This window comes from Muntiacus reevesi, chromosome 13 (assembly GCF_963930625.1).
Source record: "Muntiacus reevesi chromosome 13, mMunRee1.1, whole genome shotgun sequence".
NCBI classification, from domain to species: Eukaryota; Metazoa; Chordata; class Mammalia; order Artiodactyla; family Cervidae; genus Muntiacus; species Muntiacus reevesi.
The window spans coordinates 25,748,750-25,762,441 of record NC_089261.1 but is presented as its reverse complement, the minus strand read 5'-3'; the positions used below and the strand labels follow the sequence as shown (position 1 = coordinate 25,762,441).

Sequence of the window (13,692 nt, the reverse complement as noted above, 5' to 3'; positions counted from 1 at the left end):
GTACTGTCTAACATATTGAGGACAGGTATGGTCTTGTGTTTTTGAAATATAAGAACCTAACCATTTCAGAATCCCTGGGAAATAAATAAACATACCTTTCTCAGACATTGATAAATATAGCAGACAAAACTAAGAGATTCTGTGTTAAAATTGAGAGTACAGTTACCAAAAGACCACCGTATGGGACCAATTCATCCCACCTGATATCTTTTAGAACTTATCAGTGTTTCTGGCCCATTGATATTGTATATTTGCTATCCAGATTTATACCAGCTTTTCCTATTTTTTCTTTTAGGCTGTTTCATGAGAATTTTCTGTGGAAGCATATGTAAATGAACGATCTTAATCTGCCATCTGTAACAATCCATTTTATGTTTGTTTTTTAAATTTAGCATTTCTTTGGCTTAATTTTCAATTTTGTTATCTTTTATACTATTATTTCTTACCTTTGGTTTTATCGTTTTTCCCTTATAATTTTTTTGTTCTGTTTGGGATTTCTCTTTTCTTGAGTAGAATGCTTAGTTTACAAACTTCCTTCTGTTTTGTTTAGTACTGATAGTATTGAAGATTGTATGACTTTCCTTTTCACTATGTCTTTGTCTGCTTCACAGGCTTCCCTAGTGGTTCAGATGGTAAAGTATCTGCGTGCAATGCAGAAGACCTGGGTTCAATTCCTGGGTCAGAGAGATCCCCTGGAAAAGGGAATAGCTACCCACTCTAGTATTCTTGCCTGGAAAATTCCATGGACAGAGAAGCCTAGAGGGCTACAGTCTGTGGGACTGCAAAGAGTCAGACACAACCAAACAACTATCACTTTGGCTGCTTCACATATGTTTTGATGTTTACTATCATTGTTATTAGGATTTGTAAATGTGGTGCAATTAAAAGCTTTCTTTTAATTTTGTATTCAAGAACAGTTTAGTAGTTTTTTTTTTCCCAAGCGAGTAGCACTGTTTCTATTTTTCTGTTGTTATTAATTTATATTTTAACATATATGCTCATGGACTACAATTTGAATTCTTTTTGTGAAATTTTTGGTTTTTCTTGTGACTTTCTATATGATGTCTGGCAAGGGGTTATGAACAGTATATATAAGAGTATCCTCTGTAAAGATTACAGCTTGATAATTCATACTATTTATATCTTCATAGCCTTACTTTTTCATCCTTCATAAATCAGAGGTTGGAAAAGAAGGTATATAAAATTTTCAAAAAATTAGTAGCTGTCAATTCCAATTGTAACTTTAATTTTGGAGATATATTTTTGCATAGAATATTTATTACTACATATGCACTATGAATTGTGTCTTTCCACAAAAATTAAGACCTTTAACCCAGGTAGTTATTTTTTCTCTGGAATTTACTTTATACTCTGATATTAAAGTTGTGTTATTTTTTTCACCCCTATGAAATCTCTATGCTCAGGTTTTTTCAAAAATGTCTCAGTCACTTTATTTAGGAGTTCTCTTGCAGACAATTTAAACTTACTTTCTTATGATTTTTGAGTCATCCTGTCAGTCTTTCTTTTCACAGGAGAGTTTAACTCATTTATACTTAGTGTCATAATTAACAAATTTGTTCTTATTCCTTTCATCATATTTTACACTTTATCAGTTTTCTTTCTTGATTATCAATTTCCTTTATTTTCAATATATCACTTGATGAGCTGTTTCTGCTTTCTCTCTCTCTCTCCCTTCCCAGTTTGTAAGCCAAACAGCTTGATTTTAAACTTATAAAAAAATACAGTTAAATATTTATTTATTTGGTTACTGTTGATAAAAATAAAGCCATTTCTATGGCAAAATTACTACACTTTTACATTTTTTTTTCTTTTCATGCTTCTTTTGGGATTTTTACCAAGTTTATGATTTTTAAAAGATATAATATTTGGATTATGAATCTTTTTTGATCAATAGCTATTTCAAGCTTCTTGGTTTTGCCTACATTTTAAACTTTATTTGAATTTATTCTATGCTTAAATGTTTTTGTATTTATGCTATGATTTTCTGTTACTGAATATTGTACTTTGATCCACTTCCTGGTTGCCTGAATAATTTGGTTCAGTGATGTTTGTAAGGAAAGGTAGATAGGATGTAAGCATGCATCTTTCTGTTGTCTTCGCATATTATCAGGACAATCTCTAGTTTAGAGAATTAATTATTCAATTAGAACATTCCCCATAAGATTTGGGGAAATACTTGTTATTTTATAATACTTAATTTTGTACATTGGATATGACTGAGGCCAATTTCATTTGTTTTTTTTTTTTTCTTTTTAAAGTTTTATTTTTAAATAAGCACTTATAGAATTATTATTATCGGTGACATTAAGAAATGTCTTTAGGAAATATCTAAAAGTTGGTGTTTGCAGTTTTTGTTGGAATTCAGTGGAATATTTATTTTTTACCCCTCGACTATTTTCCTTTCTCTATTGTCTTTTAATGATTCTTCTTTTGCATTTTTCTGCTACTTTTCTTAGAAGCTCTAGTATCTGTATACATATCTAATGTGTCTCATATTTGCAGTCTGCACTGATCATTTTCATTTCTTGTCTTAGCCATAGCTTTAGGGAAAGCTTCACAAATTCTCCTTTTTTTTAGGATAAATTCAATTTTCTGCTTTTTCATATCTATTTTATTGCTTCTGAAACCATTTTAAATCCCTTACTTTTAATACTGCCATATCTTCTTCCATCTTGGTCTTATTTCATTATAAAGTACCAAAGGGCCTGCATTTCCTTGATTAGTGAGAGTGTAAAAGTTATTCTGTGTGAAATATACTTTAGTCCTCTGTGGTAACTACTCTTGAAATTGCCTCTTCATCACCATTTCAAACATCCTTCTTTGATTTTGCAGTTTTTATTTATGAAAAGAAAAACCGTTTTATTCTCCTTCTGTTTTCTGTCTATATTTGCCTTCTCTCTCGTGGTCCTGGAATGAGGGTCATCTCATTGTGCCTTGGCATTTCCCTGGTACGGTGGAGTGGGTTCCTCTTCTCTCCATTCTGTTTTCACCTGCTCTTGTTAGAGCTGTACCGGGAATGTCCACCTGGAAGGGCCCGTGGTCCTCCATTCCTGTATCCGTGATGCTGCAGCTGGAGCAGTGTGGGGATGCATTGGGGTTGCTGATATTCCCAGGCCGTGGCTGTAACAGCCCTTCTCTCAGTCTGGTACAGCCGCTGCACTGGGGGCCGGTTTCCTGTAAATCGTTTTGGTGTGGCTTGGACTCAGTCCGCAGGAAGGCTGCGTCACACCTCCCGCTCCAAGTCAGCAAGAAGTCTGACTGGGGATTCCGCACTGTGTGGTCATACTCACTCTTGAGTCGTTCAATTCAGTTGATTACAAATGTTGTCGGCAGTCAGCATCAGGAAGCATTGCCGAGTGCAGAGCATCCCTGGGATGCATGCCCCTTGCTTTTAGAAAGATCAGGTTACTTCTACCAGGCTATTACCTTCTTTTATGACGTCATGCTTAGGGCTACTAAAGTTAGCCAATAACGATACAGGGTCCCTGCTTATGTTTGGATTTCAGATACATGACAAATTTTGTTTTTGTTCTTAATTATAAGCATGCCCCCATGCAAACTTTCTGTTCATTAGAAAAGGAAACACAGTTGATCTTCCCGTATTTCATCTGGCAACTGTCACCATGCTGTATTTTCTGCATGAGGTGTTGGCATCCCATGCGATTTCTCAGGAATTCTCCCAGGCTAAGGCTTGCAATTTGCAGTGAATGTTCAGCACAGATGCCGATTTTTACTTATTTCCATATTCTCTTAGCTGCTGCTTTTGAGTCCACTCAAGGGAAATTTTAAAGGTCTGTGCTCAAATTGCCAACTTCCTCAGGTTTTTTTAAAGGTATTATTTAGGGGAAATTATTTTTTTTCAAAATGTTAAAATTAATAGAAAATCTCTGTGAGGCTGCTTGTGTTGCTTAAAGATGGGAACATGTTACTTCCTTTCAAATAAGCATGGAAGTCACAGCACCAAAATCAAATGTAATTTTTTTTCCTTAATAGATTTGAGATTTACCACATGCAACTTCTTTGTTATTTGGCACCTTTCTCTTTTTTTACATGGAGGTGGAGTTCTTTGTTTATAATAGCCATCCCCATGGGGATTCCAGGATACTCAGTTTTACTTCTTAGTCCAGGCTATGCATTGTGGAACACTGTTTTTTGTGGGTTTTTTTTTTGTTTTTTTTTTTTAGTTTTTTTCTTTTTTTAAGGAATGACTGGAAAAGGAAATAGCAACTAGCTTTGGGTCACCTTGGAGCATTTTTAAGCAATAAACATTGAGGTCAGATAACCAGGTGAAAACACAAATAGGCCATTTGTGGAATGCAGCTTAGAGATTACTTCCCTTTGAATGATGCCCGTGGTAACCCCTGATTTCTTTCCCAAATAAAGTCAGGGGACCCACAGCCATTGTTCTTAGGATATGTAATTAGTTGCGCAATAAAGTTAGGTATTCTCAAGTAGTAGGGATCAGATGTTCAACAGGAACATTCAAGGGGCCTTGGTGTCTGATATTATTCCTTATCTGTAACCTGACCATTTATTTGGCTTCAGCAGTGAATGACAGGCTGGTGGGATGACAACCACAATAACTGCTCCAGGTGGTGCCAAGATGTATTTTTAAGACTCAGGGGATCTGTAAGTCTGTTTCCATTTTGTAAATAAATTAATCTATGTCATTTTTTTAAAAGTTTTTTGTTTATTTATTTTTGGCTTTGCTGCACGGGGGCTTTCTCTTGATGCGGCTCATGGGCGTAGCTGGTCCGCATCATGTGGGATCTTCCCAGACCAGAGATTGAACCCCTGCCCCCTGCATTGGCTGGTGGATTCTTAATCAGTGGTTATTTTTTAAAAATTTATTTACAAAACAGAAACAGACTTAACAGATATTGAAAATAAACCTTTGGTTACCAAAAGGGAAATGTGGTGTGGGTAGGGATAAATCAGGAGCTTGGGATAAACATATACACAGTACTATATATATGGCAGATAACCAGCAATGACCTACTATATTGCACGGGGAATGCCACTCAGTATCCTATGATAACTTATATGAGAAAAGAATCTGAAATAAAATGAATATATATATAAATATGTATAACTTTGCTGCACACCTAAAACCAACACAGCATTATAAATGAACTATAATCCAATAAAATTTATAAAAGAGAATCAGGGACCTTATTCCATAGAGAGGCACTTCCCTTCGTTAGTTCCCTATCACCAAGATTCCTTGGAGCTCCTCACGGGGCAAAAGAATGGAGGATTCTAATTATAGAGGGGTGCAACAGAGGAGACAGCGTAAAAAGTCCCTATGTAAAAATCAGCTTTTTGTAATACTGGAAGCACCATTCATTCGTTGACTCGTTCATTTCTCAAATATTTACTGAGAACCTAATATTTGCCAGGTGCTCTTCTAAGGACTGTGAATAAAACAGAGAAAAGGCCGACGTGTCATCTCTGCTCACTTGCATATAACCCACTGGGGCATGGAGGGAATTACAGCGGAGAATGAAGTCCTGTGATAGGAAAGTATAAGATCCACAGGAGGACATCAGTGGGGCATATAATGCAGAATCATGCAGTCAAGAGAAGGGCCTTTTACAACGCAGCCTGCGACGTCCCAGCAGAGTCGGGGAGGGATGGTGGTACCCAGAGAAGGGATGAAGGAGGAAGCTTCAACCCTGAACATGAACACAAAATTCACTCCCTGTGCTTCACTTGCATGAAAATTCACAAGTGACAGTGCACGCTTATTGAACATATAAATCCCGAGAGATTTCCAGAATGTTAAGAAAAGTGTAATTCTCCTAAGGAATGAGGTCTCTTGTGAAGTCCATGATTTTTTGATGTTTGAAAAAGGAATTCCTAGGTACTAGGTTGAGTCATATGAAATCCATGCTTGGGTGAATCAAAACTCCTCAAGATATCGGAGGTTTCAGATGGTTCAGGGCCATAGAAGCCTTCATTGCTGAAGTGGAGCTCAGTCTGGCCTGAGCTGGGTGATGCCATGGAGTGGAGGGAGCCCTTCCCTCAGGGGCTGTCCATCAACTCAGGAGGAGTTTATGCCAAGCCGACTCCTTGTCCAGTGTGGGATGGACTTCAGCTGAGTGCCCTGCGCTGCTAGAACTGGATGGGGGCTTTCGCCCTCTGGTCAGGCCGCTCCTACAGAGCAGCCCCAGAGAGGCTGAGGGACTTGCCTGTTCTCTCGGGAGATCTGAGCAGCAAAGCCACAGTGAAGACTACTTTCTCCGAGGTTTTTGCTTTCTTCTGTTCTCAGGCAACGGCCAGGAGGGGTCCAGACTCCTGTAGACGTCATGTATCAGAAAATGTGCTCATGTGCTCCTCTGAAACAGGTTGACCCGATTAATGTCAGGGCCTGAATTGCTTTTATTGCAAAATAACCAGAGAGAATGACAGGGCTAATGAGAAGGGGTCTGGATAATTTGTGGAGCTTTGCCTAGAAAGTCAGTGTTTCCAGAGCCAGTAATTTCCATTTCTAAAGCCCTTTAAATTGGTTCTTGAATTATGTAATCTCTGCTTCTGTGTTTTTCTTACAGAATATAAGGCACATTGTAAAAATAACGTTTTTGGATTCTTTTTCTCCCTGAGGGCGGGACATGTTTAGGAAGGGATTGGGGGGAAGAAGACTTTCTGTGCATTGGTGTCAACACAGCTTTCACGAAGGATGTGGAGGCCACAAAAGTGATGGACTTCCCTTGGTTCTTGGGTTTAGGGTCACATGGACTCGACATGATGGGGTTGGCTCATCCCATCTATTTCGGAAGGATTCATTCCAGCAGTATCTTTCCAAGGTCTTTTCTGTCCATCTCTCAGCTTAGCCCCGAGGAAAGTACATGACGTCCAAGTAATTTATGACTGTCCATCTTTAAAGTCCTTTATCCTGTTCCCATGGTAAATGTGTCAAGTGTAGAGTATGTATCCGGTGGAACAGGAAATAGTATTGGGTAAAATATGGACACAGCATCAAGTCACATGCTGAGAAAGTCGTTCTTGTTTCCAATCTCAGTCCATCTGGTGGAGCTAATGGGAGCACTCCTCTCTGCTGGATGCCAGCAGTTTCTTAAGACCTTTCTCATGAGGATCTTTCCCTCTGACTGAAAGAGAGCATGTCTTAGGCATAAGCCATCACCTCCTAAAAGGCATGAGGACTGCTAGTTGAAAATTAAAGGCATTACTTTGAATTTTCTTCCTTTTATATTGGAGGATAATTGTTTTACATTGTTGTGGTGATCTCTGCCATACATCTATCATACATCCATATATATATATACACACACACACACACCCTTCTCTCATACATATATATATACATACACACACACCCTCCCTCTTGAACCTCTTCTTCCTATATATATATAATTATATATGTGTATATGTGTATGCATATATATATACCCCTCCCTCTTGAGCCTCCCTTTCCCATATATACATAATTATTTATGCATATAAATATATAATTAATATGTATAAGTATAAATGTATATTTATACCCTTCCCTCTTGCACCTCCCCTCCTCAGAGCACCAGGCTGGGCTCCCTGGGTTATATAGCAACTTCCTGCTAGTTACCTATTTTACACTTGATAGGGAAGATCCCCCGGGGGAGGGCGTGGCAACCCACTGCAGTGTTCTTGCCTGAAGAATCCCATAGACAGGGGAGCCTGGCGGGCTCAAGTCCATGGGGTCAGAAAGCGTCAGACAGGACTGAGATGCCTCAGCGTCGTGTATAAATCCAATGCTGCTTCGTCAATTTGTACTTTTTTCTCCTTTCTCTCTCCTTGCCCTGCTGTGTCTACAAGTCCATTCTCTACATCTGCATCTCCATTTCTTCTCTGTAAATGGGTTCATCGGTGCTGTTTTTCTAGATTCCATATATATGCATTAATATATGGTGTTTGTTTTTCTCTTTCTGACTTTGCTTTGTATAATAGGCTCTAGGTTCATCCACCTCACTACAACTGACTCAAAATTGTTCTTTTTTTACAGCCAAGTAATATTCTCTTGTATTTGCTTGCTCAACTTCTGTGCATGGCCAGTGAGGCTGGTGGCCGGTACTCTACTTACTCCAGTGGCATCAATTTTTCTTTAAAGAAATACATTTAATATAAAATGAGTTGATTTAAGACATTTTGGATAAAGAATCACTTAATTAATGCTAAGGCAGGGCAACCCACCATAAAGGGGGTGCAAAGAGGTCTGAAATATTGGTACCACTGTCCTCAAGTTTCTAACCCCTGAACCCCAATTCCTCCCAACAGTGGCTGAAAGCCGAGGCATACTGGAGAGTATCCAGAGATTCTCTTTGCTGCCCACCTACCTTCCGGTGACCTACCACATCCACCACGCAGACGTGTCTTTCTTCCTCAAGGAAGCCAACCAGGACATCATGAGAAACTCCAGTCTACAGTCGCGGGTGGAGTCCTTTCTGATTTACAAATCCAAGAGGCTGCCAGTCCTGAATGCCAGCTACGGGCCTTTCGCCATTGAGCAGGTGGTACCCCAGGACTTGATGCTCCCCTCCAGCCCCTTTGGATTCACCAGCACGTTTTCTCTGAACTGGAAGCTGAAGGCGCACATCCTGCGGGACAAGATCTACCTGAGCCGGCCCCGCGTGCAGGTGCTGTTCCACGTGGTGGGCAGGGACTGGGACGACCCTGGCCCCGCACAGAGCCTGCCCTGCCTGCGGGTGTTCGCCTTCCGGGAGACCCGGGAGGTGCGGGGCAGCTGCCGGCTGCGGGGGGCCCTGGGGCTGTGCGTGGCGCAGCTGGAGCTCCCGGCCAGCTGGTTCGGGCCCCCGACGGTGGTGGCGGGGAGGAAGAAGGCGCTGGAGCCCCCCGAGGGCAGCCCCGTGGAGCTCTACTATGCCGTGCAGCCCGGGGACGAGCGCGGAGACTGCGCCAAGGAGGATGCCCGGAGGGCCGGCGGGATGCGGTCTGGCCGTAATGACATCGATGAATCGGGGCCTCCCCTGCACAGGATTGGGAGTGTTTTTCTTTACCAGACCCCCAGCCGGCCGCCGCTGAGAGAGCTGCGCTTGGATAACCACGTGGCCGTGCAATACGTGCCAAAGACAGTCAGGCAGGGAGACGTGCTGACTTTTCCGGTCTCCATCTCCAAAAACTCCACCGAGGACCGCTTCACGTTAAGGTGAGCTCATTATCTCCTGGTAGCATCTCCAAGGTCAAGGGCGCTTCTGAGATCCTTCCCCTCTATGTGATGCACAAATCTGTGTTAGCACTGTCCAGGGTAGAAACGTCCCTCCACTTTTTGCAGACTCCAATGTTCACTGTCAACTAGAAAGACCAGTTAGAGCTCTCTGAATTGGCAATTGATTCGGTGAAGATGTTTTTAATAGGTTTTCTAGGCTGCCCCAGGAAAGTCAGGAGCAGGCTGATGTTCTGCCTTGGACCTGGCTTAGGTGGTTCTCAGCAGGTTTTAGGAGAGTTAAATGGCTCAAGTTGATATGAGTCTGCAAATGGGTTGGCAAAAATTCTCGGGAAGGACAGAGGATACAGTTTTGCCAACTTAGAATCTCTTCGGAGTGTGTGAGTTCTAAGTACACTTGGTGGTACCAACCTCAAAGTTACCCTTTTGTTTCTCTCTGGAAATAGAACTTAGTATTCAAAATATAAAAGAGCAGAAAGTGTGAAGAATATCCACTAGAGTTTGTGGAGTGTCTCATATAAAAATTATACCTGGAGGAGTCATTTAAAATGAGTCCTGTGGGCTTTAAGAAAAAAGAAGGGGTGAGTTTTCTCTTTGGAATATACAGTAACATGTGAGGAAAGCTACTTGCCTTGGCTTGATTGAAATTTTGTAACAGCTTTTTTGTTGTTGTTGCATTTGTTTTAAACACACATGAGTCTGATTATAACAGCTATTTGGTATAAGTGTTATTAAATCACTAAATGTGCCCTCACATTGCTACATAACCCAGAAACTTGACCTGAAGTGCCATCTAATCAAGTTTGGTATGACCCCTGAGTGTTATTGGACATGGGACCACATTTATATGTGGGTTTTTAAAGCTTATCCAATAATGATAAGCCCTCTTGTCTCTCTCCCCTGGGGCTCAATACCTGTTTTTCTTTCTTTTCTTTTCTTTTTTATTTTGTCTATGTTTCATTTATTTCTGCTCTGATTTTTCTGATTCCTTTTGTTCTACTAACTTTGAGTTTTGTTTGTTCTTTCTCTAGTTGCTTAGCTATAAGTTTAGGTTGTTTGTTTGAGATTTTTCTTGTTTCTTGAGTCAAGATTGTCTTGCTATAAGCTTCACTCTTAGAATTGCTTTTGTTGCATCCCATAGGTTTTGGATCGTCGTGTTTTTGTTGTCATTTGTCTCTGGGTACTTTTTGATTTCCTCTGGTTTCTCCAGTGATCCATTGATTATTTAGTAACAAATTGTTTAGCTTCCATATGCTTGTGGGGTGTTTTTTTTTTGTTGTTTTGTTTTGTTTTTTTACAGTTTTTTCCATTAATTGATTTTTAATCTCACAGCATTGTGGTCAGAAAAGATGCTTGGTATGATTTCAATTTTATTAAATTTACCATGCCTTGATTTGTGACCCAAGGTGTGATCTATCCTGGAGAGTGTTCCATGTGCTCTTGAGAAAGAAGTGTATTCTGCTGTTTTCAGTTGGAATGTCCTATGAATATCAATTAAGTCTATCTGTTCTAATGTGTCATTTAAAGCTTGTGTTTTCTTATGAGTTTTCTGTCTGGATGAGTTTTCTGTCTACATGATGTAAGTGGGATGTTGATGTCCCCTACTGTTCTTTCCTTAAAAAAAAAAAAGTTCTGTGTTTGTTAAGGGGGTGCGTGAGTTTAAGAGAGAAATCATTCTCTTGCTTACACTTTGCACATTTCAGTTTTGTTGATTGTGACCTAGTGCTGGGAGTTTCCTTTTAATCTCAACCAAAGCCACAGAAACCAGGGGACAGCGTTAAGCTCATGATTGAGCCTGGCTGATTGTTGGCAGGAGAAACCGTCAGCTGGGGTTCGGGGTGCGTCTGGGGATTAAACACAGGGATTTAGAATGAACAACACATGTGTGGGACTGAGACCTCATGATCGCTCCCTTCTGTCCTTTGGAAATCAGACCTAGATTCAGCTGGTCACGGGCCCTCCCTCTGCCTGATATGTACCTTTGTGCTTGGTTTTCCCAGGCTCGACACATTTACATAATATTCTTTGTAGAGATGACTGCCTATCTAGAGAAATATTTTGCCAATGGAAACTCAAGGTCTTGAATAAGAAGTCAAACAATTTCATACTCTGCCATTTTTTTCCATTTGCCAACTACTTCCTGTTGAATTCCTGAACCCAAGGTTACAAACTAGAATCTCCTAAAGCTTTAACTCTTCAGTAGATGATATTCACATCAGTCTTTATTGGGAAGCAGCTATCGGTGTAGAATTAAATTTCACAAAAATCCTGTGCATCTGACCACAATCCATTGCCCACTAGCATGTTCACGTGAGTCCTGAGGGCAGCCCTGCCATTGGCAAGCTGTGCCACGGCCAAGAGAGGTTTGCTCCTGGGCTATGTATTCAGAGGGATCTAAGTCTTTGCAGATTCAGAAATAAGCATCTTGCCACTTAGAAGTCAAAAGATTGGAAAATTTTGAATGTAGAGTCAAAGTGTGTTTATTCAGAGTCCATCAATTAGAAAGGTGCTTTCCATTTAAGAAAATAGTAAAATAAATCAGTAAATACTTTATAAATGTGTGTTTAAGTTGGTAAAATAGCACGCTTTCCATCACTTTAAAAGTTGTATTAATAATATGCCTGCTGAATACTTAACACACGCTAATTACAAATGAGTCTTATCTGTTTATGAAAACAGCTGGTAGGAAACCTGGATCTGGCAGTGTCATTAGCCTTTAGTTGGAATTCTCATAATTAGAAAATAATGAAGCTGTGTATCTTTTTTAATGAAGTCAATTTGACACTCGTTTAGCACAGCTTCCAAATATTTAGAATTAGCCTGGGTCTGCTCTATTGTTTTTGTTTAGATGCTAAGTCGTGTCTGACTCCTTTGTAACCTCATGGACTGTAGCCTGCCAGGGTCCTCTGTCCATGGGATTTTCCAGGCAAAAATACTGAAGTAGGGTGCCATTTCCTTCTTTAGGGGTTCTTCTCCACCCAGGGATCAAAGATCAAACCTGCATCTCCTGAATTGGCAGGCAGGTTCTTTACCACTGGCCTGTGTGTGTGTGTGTGTGTGTGTGTGTGTGTGTGTGTACATGTATTAATATATCCATAAAATACTGTGGATATCTGTTAAATGACTAGAGGCATTTCTGTAATATTCAGCATGAACTGATGGCTTTGCTGTGTGCTGTTCTTAATTACTCAGTCGTGTCCAATTCTTTGTGACCCCATGGGCTCTAGCCTGTCAGACTTCTGTCTATGGGATTTCCCAGACAAGAATACTGTAGAGGGTTGCCATTTCCTTCTCCAGGGAATCTTCCCGACCTAGGGATCAAACCCACGTCTCCTGCCTTGGCAGATGGATTCTTTACCACTCAGCCACCAGGAAGCCCCAGCTCTATCTGGCCATCTGCTGTATATAAAACCCTGAAGGATACAACCATGTATCCTTGGGTGCTTTCCTCTGCAATAGTGACTTGTTTGTAGACTCAGGGATGACAGTGCTATGAAGTTCACAGGTGGGCTTATGTTTTGTAGGTCAGGTGCCAGTAGAACATATCTCATCACTTAAGAATGGTCAGGGTGGAGAGGGGACCAGATTAACTGCCAGCAACAGAAGGGAATCCATTCGGATCCAGGACTCCTGCTGCAGAGAGTGATTGACCACCTAAAAACTGCCATTTCCCTGTCACTTCTGTGCCTGTCACTTCTAGCTGACACACAGAGGCTTGTCTTCCATCCTGAGAACCAAGTTTTGTGGTGCAAAATATCTCCAAGGGCAATTTACAAAAATAGCTGGGTGTGTGCACATGTGTACGTTAGCCATTGCAAAGAGGAAAACCAGGATGGGACTGTTTGTCATCTTAGAAGTTCTGTTCTCTCCCGGAGCTCACATCTTCCAAAGCAGACCTCCACAAAGGAAGAAAAGCAAAGCACTTTCATTCTTTAAACACCTAAGGATCCCTTTTAATTTCAGAAAATGTTTTCCTTCCAGTGAACAACAGAAGCATCACCCAGCACGTGGACCTTTTTTGCACATTCTCACCACTCCATCCCTTTTCCCTCTCCCACAGAGAGTCAATTTCAGAAGCATCCAAGGCCTCTCGTCACCCGATTATGTGTCTGGAGAATCAAAGAACTCTTTCTTGCTCATCTTCCCCACCTATTCTTAGGTTGCTTCTTCCCACAAGAAGTCAGTTTCAAAGGCTTCTGGTTGTCTGATCTGAATGTAAGCCTGGAACCAAGTATTTTCATAGTGTTAGCTTGGCTCTCTGACACTCCAGGAAAGGGAGGTGGAAAGGTCCAAAACAGAGATACAGCACTTAGATATGTCTAGGTGCCTTTCTCAAAGTCAGAGATATTTTTAGATTGGTTAAATGAATGGATGAATGAATGAATGAATGGCTGTCTTGGTGGTGGTAGTGGTTTAGTCACGAAATCATGTTTGACTCTTTTGTGACCCCATGGACTATACCCCACCAGGCTCCTCGGTCCATGGGATTCTCC

The 13,692-nt window shown here is 40.8% G+C and overlaps 1 protein-coding gene across 1 annotated transcript in view; it reads left to right on the top strand.

Annotated features, from left to right (window-relative positions):
* TMEM132D (transmembrane protein 132D) overlaps positions 1–13,692 on the top strand; it is an 832,687-nt gene that overhangs the window by 223,223 nt on the left and 595,772 nt on the right. Inside the window, exon 2 of the mRNA XM_065903793.1 lies at positions 8,293–9,181. Coding sequence (XP_065759865.1) covers positions 8,293–9,181 — 889 coding nt within the window. The remainder of the gene's footprint in view (positions 1–8,292; positions 9,182–13,692) is intronic.